Genomic DNA, 13,902 nt, shown 5'->3' on the forward strand with positions numbered 1-13,902 from the left:
CCTTGCAGCAAGAAGGAACCAAAGGGACGTGAATCCAATAAAATAAGTCCACTTTCGTCTCTTCTCTTTCCCTTTCCTCCATCTCCAACTCCAAATTTCCTGTCCATGTTTGATCCACACCAATCGGTCAGTAAGAAAGTATACCTAATCGACTTGGTCTCATGCAACTTTGTGTTTGCAACAAAGGGGCAGGCAACATCCATGGGGTAGAGATATAGTTCACCGGAATTTAACACTACATTGAAACCATATCATTTTAGGTAGGATATGCACAAATGTGAAGTGATAACATCACAAAAAGATTATACGACATTCTCCAATCTCCTTAATTTTGCAATTAAACATCTGCAACTTACAAAGTTCTCGTGTAATCTTTATTCCCTTGTTGCCATGATGGCTAAATAAACATGTAAAATCCTATAAAATCCTCACTTGAAGGAATGCTCCAATTTTAAACGACATATGAAGAAGCATGTTCCATCATGAACTTTTGTCAAGCAGCTTGCATACGTCACAAAGCACTTGTTCATTGAAAAAATAACGGTTATAAAGATTTCATGTGTCTGCTTACCAAGAATATGCACATGCCTGTTTGAAGGACTCTGGATGTTGATAACATTGAGGTGCTCATAATGACGATAGTTGTGCTGGTACATGGTGCTTGTTGAGCCTGCACTTGTGGATGCACTCCCCCTCTCTCACCTGTTCCACGCAAACGGCCAGACCCTCACGTTCGACGCAAACACCCATCCCACCTGATTTGGCCATTTGGCCCTCATTTGCTCTCTTTTTTTTTGAAAAAAAGGTTTATCTATCTGGCCCTCATTTGCTCTCTTTTTTGCATAAAGCATGTTTCGTTTAGTGCGTTATTCCCTAAGAAAAATTATGTAATGAGCAAAGCGGGCATTTTGATTATACAGGTTGGCCGTATTTACATGATGGAATGAAATAATTAATACGAGCGAGCAACAAACCTGACACGCATGGGCAACAGATGAACTGCCACGCCAAGCTAGTGTCGGCCACCGCCTGGCGCCGGCAGTGGACGCATGCCCATCTGTGTGCTCGATAACGGTGCAGCCATGCTTTGCCAGCCAGAACCGTAGATGTGCAACCACTGTCCTCCTCGGCTCCTGACCTCGGGAACACACAAGCGCATGCCCGCCGTCGCACATGTTGGCCAGTTGATCCTGCTCTACATTAAAATAGATAATCTGTGTTATATAAATGAGACGAAGCAGCAAGAACTTGAGCAAATAAGTTCACGCATTGGGCCATACAGCCTGCGAGCAGCGACGTGAACCTTTTGCCATTGTCCAAGATAGGGTTCCAAAGGAAGCAACAACATGGAATGGCGAGAGAGAGAGAGAGAGAGAGAGAGAGAGAGAGAGAGAGAGAGAGAGAGAGAGAGAGGAAGCAGAGCAGCGGCCAAAGAGGCGACGGCACGACTACCAGCATCCGCAGCTGCATGGACGCGGGCGCGAGAGGGGCACACGGCGTGTGCTGCTACTCTATGTAATCCTCCTCGGTGGTTCTCCTGACGCTCGCTCGCTACCCACGCGTGCCTGCCGGGTCTCCCTCGTCAAAACGTCAGGCGCTAGAGGGGTGGCGGCGAATCACGTCTAGGGGCAAGGGTGCATCCTCCTCTCTCTCATCTCACGAGCATGTCGGCACACCTCCATGGGGTGGACTAAAGCCAGGGGCGCATTGCAACATGGAGTGGAGGGAGGTCATCGGTGGTGGTGAGGCCGGCGTACGTTGGAGTGCAAGGAGGACAGCGACGGACACGTCTATAGGCGGCGACACGGCGTGCATCTTCATCTCCTCTGTCGACCATGCTCCATCCAGATCGGACGATTGACTTGAATTGCTGATCATGGGGTCAGTGAGAGGCAAGATCCATGGAAGGAGATTGAAGAGAGGGGTTAGAACAAAATAGAAGCAGGGAAAGAAGAGAAAAGGGTGAGACCTTGATCTTGAACTTTGTGTCGGGACGCTGTGGGCGCAGTCGTCGGGGCCTAGCTGGTACAAATTTAAGGAGGAATTCGCCGCAGAGTTGGTATCCGTGGACAGCTCGCAAGATGGAGCAGTTTTGAAGGTTTGATGACGCGGCAGCGCTCATGGCTTCAGGCGTCGGGGAAGAGAACGAAGGTGAGGCAGCCTGGGGAAGAGAACGAAGGGGTGGCGGTGCTAGCCCTGTCGTTTGTTAGGGCTAGGAGGGAGACATGGGATCGTGGGGTTTACGAACCGGGTTGTATATGGAATATATATATTTTTTTTGCGGGGGAAGTATATGGAATAATTGAATAGATAGATTGATGAAAGTTCTGAACGTGCTGTGGAAGGAGGGATTATTAAATATAGATTGATTATTAGATAGATTAGGAAAATTGTGATTGTGTGTGAACGTGATGTGAAAGGAAAGTGTGGTCAAGGATTGATGGGTTTTTTGGTGGTGTTTTTTTCCTGGTTATTTGCCCATCGGTTTTGCGGCGAGATGAAAAAAAAATCAATGGGTTGGTAGCGTTTGATGGGCGAGCCTAACGAGATCAAACGACAACGGACTCCCTGTTTAGGAGTAGAGATTATTTATCCAACAATTCTTTGTGGGAATGAAAAAAAACGTTGGCAAGGTGGAACCGCGTACGTGGGAGGTGGAGAGGACGAACGAACCGTATAGATGGTGGGGGCTGCGAATAAACGAACGACGGAAGTATGGAAGGGGATGGGTGGGAAAAATAAATCAAAGAGGGAGGTGATCTGTTTGAAAGGTGATCTGTTTGGAAGGTGATTTCATGTATATGATATTATTTTTAAATTCTTAATTACCAAATATTTATATGATTGAATTGAATCAACATCTACCAAAGCAAGCACGAATAAATGGAAGGAGTATTAGACGTGATTCAGTTTTAAGTGTGAAGAAGGAAAAATTAACGTGGGAGGGTAATGGGAGGTGAGACGAAAAAAAACTAGACGAAAAAAAAACCAGACAAAAGTGATAGGACTATTCAATCAACTCGTCTATTAAGAGTAGAAGGATATTCATGTTCCCGTTGCAACTTACAGACAGTGACCTATTCATGACAAATATTATTGAAAGCCGACAAATGTTATTTGTAACATATACGTATATAGTATTGAAAGCCTACAAATTCCCCTCAAAGAAAAAAAAACCTACAAATCGAAATTCCAATTACTTGGATGGCCACAGATTGTCTCGTTCGCGCGCTAAATGAAGAAGGTAGGGATGACACTCACAGCCCGTCGTTCTTGCTAGCGCGGCCACGCGGTGCCCAGAACTTGAGCCTGAGGTCCCGCTTCTCGAGCATCTTCTCCACCTCCTCGATGGGGAGTCCCTTGGTCTCCGGCACGCAGACGAGCACGAATGCGAGCGCTGCCACGGACAGGCAACCGAAGATGAGGAACGTCCACGCGGGGCCGATGGCCTCCGTCAGCGTCAGGAACGACTGCGCCACTACCAGGTTGGACACCCAGTTCGCGGTCGCCGCCACGCCACCGCACACACCGCGGTGCCGCAGCGGGTAGATCTCTGAGTTGACGATCCAGGGCACCGTGCCCATCCCCGGCGAGAAGAAGGCGATGTACAGAGCCAGCCCCACCATCGCCAGCCAACCGTATCTGCTCGGGCAGCCGCGCGTGTACCACAGTCGCCCCTCGCCGTGGCACGCGTCGCGCACCGTCGCGTTCGACAGCAGGCACGCGCCCGAGAGCAGCTTGCTGCCGGCGCCGGACGCGCAGAAACCGCACTCCGTCGAGCTGGCCTTGAGGCACCGGGTGCAGTCCCAGCCGGAGCTGCTCGTCCGGTAGTCCGGGCATGTGAGGGAACCATCGAAGTGTCTGGTCTCGGCGCTGCCGACGGCGGGTGAGTGTGTGGTGGTCTCGTGGAACACCGCGGAGAGCAGCGCAAGCGACGCGATGACGCCGACGAGGCTGATCACCAGCAGCTTCCTCCGGCCGGTGCGGTCGATGAAGTAGATGCTAACGATGGAGCCGAGCGCGTTGAGGCCGGAGGTGACCAGCGAGAGCGCGAGCGCCGTTTGATTGGAGGCGAACCCGGCGAGCTGCACGATGCTCGGGCTGTAGTACATCACGGTGTTGATACCCACGAGCTGCTGGAACACCTGCAGGCCGACGCCGGCCACCAGCGCCCGCCGCACAGTTGGCGTTTTCACCAGCGCCGTCAGGCTTACCCTCTCCGACGAGCCCCGCTCCCGCGCCTCCGCCTCCACCGACTCCTTCAACTCCTGCATCTCCCTCGTCACCTCTTCCTCGGCCATGTATATCTTACGCAGGATCGCCTCTGCTTCCTCCACCCTCCCCTGACATCACCGGTAATTAAGTTCGTTCGTTCATGTAAAGATTTACCACAACTTTTTAGTTCAAGGAAATAAAAAGAAAGAATCAATCTTCTAAATAAACAATTAGTACTACTACCCAAAACTAACCTTTCTGTAAAGCCATCTTGGCGATTCGGGGAGGAAGAGCATGAGGACGAACTGGAACACAGCAGGGAGGCCGGCGACTCCGAGCATCCACCTCCACGTCCCCGGCGCCTTGGTGAAAGCGAGGTTGATAAGGTAGGACAAGAACTGGCCGCCAGTGATGAGGAAGCCGTTCGTACTGACGAGCGCGCCCCTGATCCTCGCCGGCGACGCCTCGGATATGTAAAGCGGCGCCGTCATGGATGCCATGCCTACGCCTAGGCCGACGAAGACGCGGCCGACCACGAGCTGCACGGGGCCCGTCGCCGAAGCCATGACCACCGCGCCCGCGAAAAAGAGCAGGTCGGCCACGAGGATGGACGTCCGCCGCCCGAACCTGTCGTTGGCCCAGCCGCCGACCGCCGCGCCGATGATGGCGCCGGCCACCGCCATGCTCACGATCATTTCCTGCAGCAATCATATACTCCATACTAATTAGCAAACGAAAGTGTAGCGATTCTTATGAGTCTGTTTCGGCCAAGGAGAAGAAGAATTGGATCTTTTAATTACCTGAAGCCATGTGTTCTTGTCGACGGAGCGGAAATCGTCGCGGATGTAAAGCAGTGCCCCTGAAATGACACCGGTGTCGTAGCCGAAGAGGAGGCCGCCGATGCCGGCGGAGAAGGCGAGGCGGAGGACGTAGGGGTTCCGCCAGGAGAGGGAGAAGCACTCCCTGAAGGCCGAGCCGTCGAACCCGTGAGCACCGCCCTCCATGGCCGGCCAGCCGGCTGACGCTCTCTAATCTGTATCTTTCCTCGCTCCTCCTTGGAATGCTCAATGCTTACGGATGGATGAGGACGACCGGGTTGGACTGGCACCGACTAGTGTGTGCACGTAGTACTACTATGTAGGAGTACCCCCTGGGAGTAGTACATGTATACGCCAGGCGCACGCATACAACATTAATTGTCTAATATGTCCATGTCACGCGTGTGGACGAATAATTGACCATAATCGGAAGAAGATTCCAGTAGATAGGGGGGCGTTTCACTTTACTGATTTGACAAAATGGATAGGATAGGATAGGGGGGCCATGCTGAGTGTCATCTGATGGCGACGATTAGGAGGCTAAAAAGCAATGGACATTAGTCAGTTGGTACATCCAACCACCCGACAAGAAGGCATCGTCCTCCCTGATGTGATTCCAAGCCATATTGGTGCCGGTGGAATGACTGTCTGTTACCTGTCCATTTCAGCACGAGCTACCTGAAGAGCATCAAGCAATTCCACTAGTTTGCACGATTTTCTGATCCTGATTTTTCATTAGTAGCATGACAATAGAAATAAAATTCAAAATAAATAGACGAGCTGTATTTGGGGAACATCACTTCCGCATAAGCAATACTTTATTGCCAATTTTAGGAAGCATTAATGAGTCTTTAATTACTTCGCTATATTTAAGGGTTTTTAGAGTTATTTATGAAAACGGCTTTTGCCCCGCTTTATATATAGAGCAACAACCCACATACAACCGATGCAAACCACATCACACTCACCTAAGGCCAGATACAAAGGTGCGAAAAACTACAACAACCACACACCGAACGACTCAACATAGACTACAAGATGGCAGTAAGCATCACTACGGAGCCGACGGAGCACTTCCCGGAGATACTGCGAAGAGGTGAAGTTGAGGGTCAACGACACCATGAGCTCCAAGACGGTGCCTTCAGGAAGGATACGACACCAAAGTGCCTACGTTACCCGATCCAAGGATCTAGTTTTTCATTCGGAGCACGACAAAGATAGAGCAACAACTACAACGGAGACTTCAGGAAGATGACGACGTCCACGGGCGCTGCCTCCGTGGGCCTGATCGAAGCCAGACAGGGTTTTCACCCAGGCAAGCATGCTCCTCCTTCGCCCAAGGTGCGGCCAGGCATGAGTACCACCGTCGGTGTCAAAACCGGCAGATCTCGGGTAGGGGGTCCCGTGTGACGCCCTCGATTCAATCGTACACTAATCATACACGCAAATGTGTACGATCAAGATCAAGGACTCACGGGAAGATATCACAACACAACTCTAGACACAAATAAAATAATACAAGCTTTATATTACAAGCCATGGGCCTCGATGGCTCGAATACACAAGAGTCAGCGGAAGCAACAATATCTGAGTACAGACATAAATTGAACAAGTTTTCCTTAAGATGGCTAGCACAAAAGCAACATCGATCGAAAAGGCAAGGCCTCCTGCCTGGGACCTCCTAACTACTCCAGGTCATCGGCGGTCTCCGCGTAGTAGTAGGCATCGGCGGTGGTGTCTGGCTCCTAGACTCCGGCATCTGGTTGCATCAACCGGAAAGAAGAAGAAAGGGGGAAAAGGGGGTAGCAAAGCAACCATGAGTACTTATCCAAAGTACTCGCAAGCATCAGATCTATACTAAGTATACATTGATATCAAATGAAAGGGTTGTATCTGTGGACTGAACTGCAGAATGCTAGAATAGAGGGGAGAGCCTAGTCCTATCGAATACTAGCATCTTCAAGCAGCTCCAAGCATCTTGCAGCATCAGAAGAGATAAGAGCAGCATAAAGTAAAGTAGTAGTAGTGTTATCAACCTCGGCCAGAGATCCTTTCTCGACTCCTGCGAGAAAGCAATCCCAGAGCCATACTATCCAGTTATCACCTCAAGTATCCAGTTCTAGTTGCATCGATCAGGATACAACTCCAAGTGTCCGTTACCGTAAGACAGGCTATTGATAGATGTTTTCTTCCCTGCAGGGGTGCACCAACTTACCCACCACGCTCGCTTAACTCCGGCCGGACACACTTTACTGGGTCATGCCCGGCCTCGGCCAAACAATACGCCGCAACCCGACCTAGGCTTAATAGAGAGGTCAGCACGCCGGACTAAACCTATGCCCCCAGGGGTCTTGGGCCATCGCCCCGGGATCTCCTGCACGTTGCGTACGCAGCCGGTGAGCAGACCTAGCTACCTCCTTAAAAAGGTAGGTGCTTACCAGTCCAACTCGACGCGCGCCGCTCAGTCCCATGACGTCTATTAAGCTTCGTCTGATGCATATGACGCATAACGCCCATACTATGCCCACGTGATGGTTAGTGCTATCAGGACAGAGGCCCCTCGGATCAAATATCCTAATCGTAGTGGATTAGGAGCACGCGGTAACGAGCAGAGGCTCACGATCGATGTGACCCCGTCACCCCGTCTCGAGGATTTATGGCAAGAGCTAAGAATGCCCGGCCACACCTCGTAAGTATCTCGCGGGCACCTTCCAGGTCAACCCGACTCCACATCACTCGCAATTAAGCTCGCGCGGGTACCCCTCGGGGCCGACCCGTCTTTAGTAACATGGTTTAGTGTAAAGTCATAGTAACCATAGTAACCGTGTGTCTAACACCAAGGAGAACCCTGAGGAACCACCCTCGGTGGATTCCACTCGATGTAATCATCAAGGTGAACGTAAGAGGAACCACCCTCGAGGTTCACACTTGAGGGGTTGCACGACAGAGTCGTATCGGAAGTGGTTAAGGAGGAAATCACCCTCGATGACCACGACCGAATATCTACACTACAGAGATCTCATCAGGAGTGATGTATGAGGTTCCACCCTCGGCACTCGATGGTAACTCTACAGAGTCGAGCAACAAAAGGGGCATGATGTGATGTGAGGTGTCGGGCTCTAGTCGTCGATCACGTTGATCGAGTCGTTGCTGATGAAGCAGGGGCAACAAGGACCAGGTGGGGGTCACTGATGGATCACTAACCAACCTATACTAAGAAGTTTAGGATAAGCAGGTAAGGTAACAATAAGCAGGTCACAAAAGCAGGCTATGCATCAGAATAGGAGCAAACAACAATAGTAGCAAAATCTAATGCAAGCATGAGAGAATGGAATGGGCGATATCGGGATGATCAAGGGGGGGGCTTGCCTGGAAGCTCTGCTGTAAAGGAAGAAGGGTCGTCGGAGACGTAGTCGATCACAGGGGCAGCATCGGTATCGGGGTCTACCGAAGAGAAGAGGGGAAAGAAACAATAAATATAAAGTAAACAAAGCATCACAAGGCATAACATGGAAATATGTGTGCCGGGTGTGACCTAACGTATGGCTACACAATATAGGTGAAGGGGGAATTCAACGGGGAATGTTTTCTCGGTTCCGGACCTGTGTCAGGTAGATGACCGGAGGTGGGACGTTCCATGTTCAGATAGTTAGAGGCATGTGACAGGTAAACGAACTGCGTATTCGGATTCGTCTCGTCGTTCTGAGCAACTTTCATGTAGAAAACATTTTCATCCGAGTTACGGATTAATTTCTATGATTTTTCAAAGTTTTAAACATATTCTGAAATGATTTAAATAACAAAAAAAGAGTTACTGCGTCAGTATGACATCAGCAATGCGTCAGCATTCGGCTGACCTGCCGACTGGTCAAACTGACAGGTGGGCCCCACCTGTCAGCCTCTCTGGGTTAAACAGTGGGTTAAACTAATCTAACTGACTAATTAGAGGGGTGGGCCCCAAGTGTCAGTGAATAACTAACTACTAATTAAATAAAAGATTTTTACTAGTAGTTTTATTTATTTATAAAAACGTTTAAGCTAGTGGGGCCCGCATGTCAGTGGGTCAGAGTGCCCAGTCAGCAGTTGACCCAGTCAATAGGGTCAACTAGGGCCCGCGGGGCCCAGCGGCAGTGTCACGGGGGCCCCACTTCTGAGGCCACATCGGCGACGATGGGTGATGCGACGCCGGCAACCAAAACAGCGGCGAGGCTCGCCGGACTTCACCGGATATCACACACAGGGGGTCTTTTGGCGCGAGACTTGGCGCTTTTTGAACGAGCGCACGAAGGCGCGTCGACTGGGGGCAGTGGCGTCGCCAGAGTTGGCTGGAGCGGCGCCGACGAGCGGCGAGGGCGGCGGTCGCACTCGGGCGACGATGAGGATGGTGCTACGGGGCACGACACGGGATGCGGTCCATGGCGCTTGGCTGCGGGGAGCGAGCGGAGCGCGAGGCCATGTTCGGCTGAGCTCGTCGGTGGGTCTGGCCACGACGACTATGAAGCAGGGCGGCGACGAGCTACGGTGACGTTGCGTGCTAGCGGCAGGGGGCGAGACGTGCTAGGAGAAGCAAAGGAAGGGGGAGGCGGAGCTCACCTCGGGGGCACACGGGGGCCCGTTGAAAGATTAGGAGCAGCCGGCGGCGCTGGGGTCGGAAGAGACGGCAGGGCTCGTTGGGGCCGATGTCGAAGACGATGGGTAGGGGTCGATGCCGGGGCCCTCGACTCGGTCTGGTCGGCGAAGATGAAGCAGGGGACGACAGCGGTCCTCCTGGGCATGGAGGAAGGGCGCGGGGAGGCCGGTGATCATAGCAGGGCGAGGTGGCCGCGGATGGCGGAGCGCGGCCGTGCAGGGAGGGCGAGGGGAGAGAGATGGTGGGTCTGGGGGTGGGTGGAGGTAGGTGGGAGGAGGACTCTAGGAGCTGGAGGGGGCACTCTTATCCCCTCCCTTGTCGTCGACGGCGAGGTGGTCCGGGGCAACTGCGCCCCTGTAGCGATGGGTCGGTCAAACAGGGAAGGTGACCTGGGGGAAGGAGGCTAGGTGGGCCGGCTGGCTGAGGTGGGCCGAGGCCCAAGGGGAGGCCAGGGCTCTCCCACCCCTTTTTCTTTCCTTTTCTTTTGCTTTTTTTCTTTTTACAAAAAAGCTTTGCAATATTTGAGCTGCCAAAAAGGATTCTAAAAAAGTGGGACTTGGCCACATAATTACAATGTAATAGTTGGCACTGCCAAAAATGATTGTCAGGCTTTTGAAATAGTTTTCCACTTTTATAATTTTTAAAAGGCATTTAATCTATTTGTTTTAGCCACTGTTTATCCAGTTTAGGGCACTTAGACATTTTGCAAAATGTTGGTTCACCAGCAATATTTGTTATGAATTATTTGGCACAAGATGAACATTTTAGATTTCATGTCTGACAAAATATGAATTTTTGACTTTATATTGGATTTGAATTTGAATTGTGATTTGGATCAATTGGAGACTAGCAAAAGTAACATGATGACATGGCACCATTAACAAGGGATTACTGTAGTATGACACTGGGGGTGTTACATCCCGAACTGTGCGTCTGAGGATCGAAGGTAACAGGAGACAGGGACACGATGTTTACCCAGGTTCGGGCCCTCTTGATGGAGGTAATACCCTACTTCCTGCTTGATTATCTTAGATGAATACGGGGTTTACAAGAGTTGATCTACCTCGAGATCGTAATGGCTAAACCCTAGATGTCTAGCGTGTATGATTATGATTGCCTCTATAGACGAAACCCTCCGGCTTATATAGACACCGGGTGGAACTAGGGTTGTACAGAGTTGGTTTACAAAGGAAGGAATCTTCATATTCGAATGGCAAGCTTGTCATCCACGCAAAGGAGAGTCCCATCCGGACATGGGAGGAAGTCTTCTGTCTTGTATCTTCACGGCCCATTAGTCTGGCCCACGTCACATAGCCCGGACGCCCGAGGACCCCTTAATCCACGACTCCCTCAGTAGCCCCGAACCAGGCTTCAATGACGATGTGTCCGGCGTGCAGATTGTCTTCTGAATTGCAAGGCGGGTTCCTCCTCCGAATACTTCAAAGCACCTGACCCGAAGAATTGTACTCGGCTTTTCATTTAATGTCACACCCTTCGGCTTCTACGCCTCCATTGCTTCTGCTTCCACGTGTTGAGTGAATACAAAAGGTTAGAGTATTCTTTGCACATAACACCCTGGCCATGTAAAAAGGTGTCTATTTAAAGGGATTGGATCTCAGATGCCATTCCACACCAGTCAGAAAATCCTTAGAGCCCGCTAGGAGAAACCATTCAAACATGGCTTGCACTCCCAGTTCTTCCTCCTGCCCTCATGGCTCCGAAAAAGGCGACTGGGAGAGATGTTCAGTATCCCATGACCAGCTGTTTAAGCTTCAAACGCAGGGATTCCTTCCCCTCGCGGATCTAGTCCCCGTTCGGGCAGGATTGACCTCCTTCACTGGAGAAGCCTTGGCAGAAAATTCCCCCAATCCAACCAGGGGGGGGGGAACGAGTGTGCTTCATCTCCTTTTTATTAAGAGGTGTCGGATTTCCAATCCATCCTTTCCTCCGAGGTCTCCTGGAGTACTACGGCTGCCAACTACACAATCTTACGCCGGCCTATATCCTGCACATTGCGGGGTTTTTCGCTCTTTGCGAGCTATTCCTGGGCTGCGAGGCCCATTTTGAGTTATGGAGGAAGCTTTTCTACCTCATCCCTCGCACCGAAAAGGGATCTATATTCGAGGTGGGCGGCACCGAGATATGACGCATAGCCGGGACCGGATACCCGTCCGGCACGCCAAAGAAGGCGTCCGAAGAGTGGCCCTCGGAGTGGTTTTATATTGAAGATGTCGCTCTCCCCGACATAGTCCGAATGGGCCTTCCCGAATTTTCCAGCGCTCCATTGAGGAAACGCCACTCGGGGCCTCGAGGAGGAAGATAGCGCGGAAGTTCAACAATTAATGGGCAAGATAAGGACACTCGCCCAGTCCGGATTATCAATAATCGAGGTAATGGCGACTTCCATAGCGTGAGGCGTTCAGCCACTCCAATTCAGAGGGCTCCCTATGTGGCATTACAACAGGGAAGATGACGCCTCATGCTGTGGACGAAAGGGCCCGGACACCCCTGCCGCCCTGGCCACGATATTGGCCGATCTGTACAAAGGGGAGAAAGAGGAATTTACTCGTGTTAAGCACCGAGAAGGATTCTCCATGTACAATCCCCCTAACTAGGTAAGTTTTAGTCCCACCACCTTACTCAATCCTCTCCTTGAGTCACGTTTAATTGACATTAACCCGTCCATTTTTAATAGGAATGGCGGAAGGTTATCGCGGGGATCCATAGCCCCGCTCCACAGCCGAAGAACCATAACCGGGACCTTGATCATGGATTCGAAGAGGATCCAGACATATTTGTAGAGCTCAAAGAGGGAGTCTTCTACTAGGCGAGCTATGATGGCACAAAAGTGGCCATCATGGCCGATTACCCTGGCCTCCTTCCTACCTCATATGTAAGTAGTCAGGAGACACCCCCTCCGAAAGAGCTTCCTCATTATGCCTCACCCACCGCACTGTCTCGTGCTCCAAAGGGGAGGCGCTCGGCGTGCCCTGCTGCACCAGGGGAATCTCATAAGAGAGCGACGCCTGCGCCGGGCGGGTCTTCAAAGAGGAAGGCGAATGACAACACGACCGAGCCTTCATCAAAGAGGTATGGCTTTGAATATGCCCCCTGGAAGTCACATCGAACTGTGACATTGTCCACTGTGTTTTATCAAGAAGAGTGTTCGTCGGACTATGTCCGGGGATCCTGCCGGTCGCGCCTCCTCCAATCAAGTTCCGGACCCTGCCTCTAGGGCGGGGGCTGACACGGGAGTGACACCGGATTATCCTCCTTCAGATGATTCAGATGATGTATCCATGATGAACTCTGAAGTGGAGAGTGCCATGAATCATCAGCGACGGAGGGCCTCCCTTCGCGACCCCAACTTTACCAAAGAGGCGTTCAATTCCTTCAGCTCGGCTGATGCGTACATCCGATCTGCTCGGGATGGGCTTGCTAGAGCCACTGACCAGCATTTGAAAGATATGCAGGTAAGTATGCATTATATAGATCTGGTAATCATATACCAGTAGCCCCCGAGACTTGAAGCAGTTGAAACAACTGATTTAAGGATCATTGCATAATTAGGCACTCACGGAGAAGAACAAAATGTTGTCTTATGAGCTGGAAAAGTGTCGAACCCAGCTAGTTGTTGCTACCGCCAAACTGGAGAAATCCAAGGAGGCACCGCCTGGTAATGTTCTCCTCCGTCCAGAGAAATATTAATCATATACCACTAATATTAACACTGTTGTATTTCCCATGGTAGGATCGTTAGATCAACTGAAAGAGGAACTGAAGGCCGCACATGCGGGTAAGCGTCAGGCCGAAAAGCAACTGACTACTGGCGAGAATGTGTTGACACAGACCAGGGATGATAAGAACAAGCTGCATGATTCCAACACCCCGCTGGGCGAAGAGCTAAAAGACGTGCGAACCCAGCTAGTGGATGCCGTAAAAGAGAACAGGAAGCTACGGGGCGGCATATTCAGTATGCTTTTGAACTTACCTTTGTGTAGTGTGGTAAAAAATGAGTTAACAGATTTATGTCTGCAGGTATGCTGACTGGCCGACCCAAAGAGGAAATGTTCAGAGCTCAAGGCGATCTACTGCAAGAGCTGTCCCAAGTGCATGAGCGAGCTCGGAAAGCGATGCAGAGTGTTGCCAAGGCCTTATGGCCATCCGTATCCCCTCCAGGAAGTATGGAGGAGCTTGTGAAGCTATTCAAGGGAGCTCGGCGCCGCTTTAGATTATGCA

The 13,902-nt window shown here is 51.1% G+C and overlaps 1 protein-coding gene across 1 annotated transcript; it reads right to left on the reverse strand.

Moving 5' to 3' along the window:
* Positions 1 to 3,002: 3,002 nt before the first annotated feature.
* Positions 3,003 to 5,357, reverse strand: LOC125537310 (probable inositol transporter 2). Its single transcript, XM_048700603.1, has 3 exons — positions 5,016 to 5,357; positions 4,470 to 4,913; positions 3,003 to 4,343 (listed from the first exon to the last, which is right to left on the reverse strand). Exons 1-3 carry the CDS (start codon positions 5,217 to 5,219, stop codon positions 3,258 to 3,260), a joined length of 1,734 nt encoding a protein of 577 aa, XP_048556560.1. The 5' UTR covers positions 5,220 to 5,357; the 3' UTR covers positions 3,003 to 3,257.
* Between the last annotated feature and the right edge of the window lie 8,545 nt (positions 5,358 to 13,902).

Source organism: Triticum urartu, chromosome 2 (genome assembly GCF_003073215.2).
Source record: "Triticum urartu cultivar G1812 chromosome 2, Tu2.1, whole genome shotgun sequence".
Lineage (NCBI taxonomy): Eukaryota > Viridiplantae > Streptophyta > Magnoliopsida > Poales > Poaceae > Triticum > Triticum urartu.

Coding starts and splice junctions, on each gene's coding strand:
- LOC125537310 (XM_048700603.1), bottom strand. CDS start 5,219: ATGGAGGGCGGTGCTCACGGGTTCGACGGCTCGGCCTTCAGGGAGTGC. Junction 4,914..5,015: donor ACAAGAACACATGGCTTCAG/GTAATTAAAAGA, acceptor TGATTGCTGCAG/GAAATGATCGTGAGCATGGC. Junction 4,344..4,469: donor CAAGATGGCTTTACAGAAAG/GTTAGTTTTGGG, acceptor CGGTGATGTCAG/GGGAGGGTGGAGGAAGCAGA.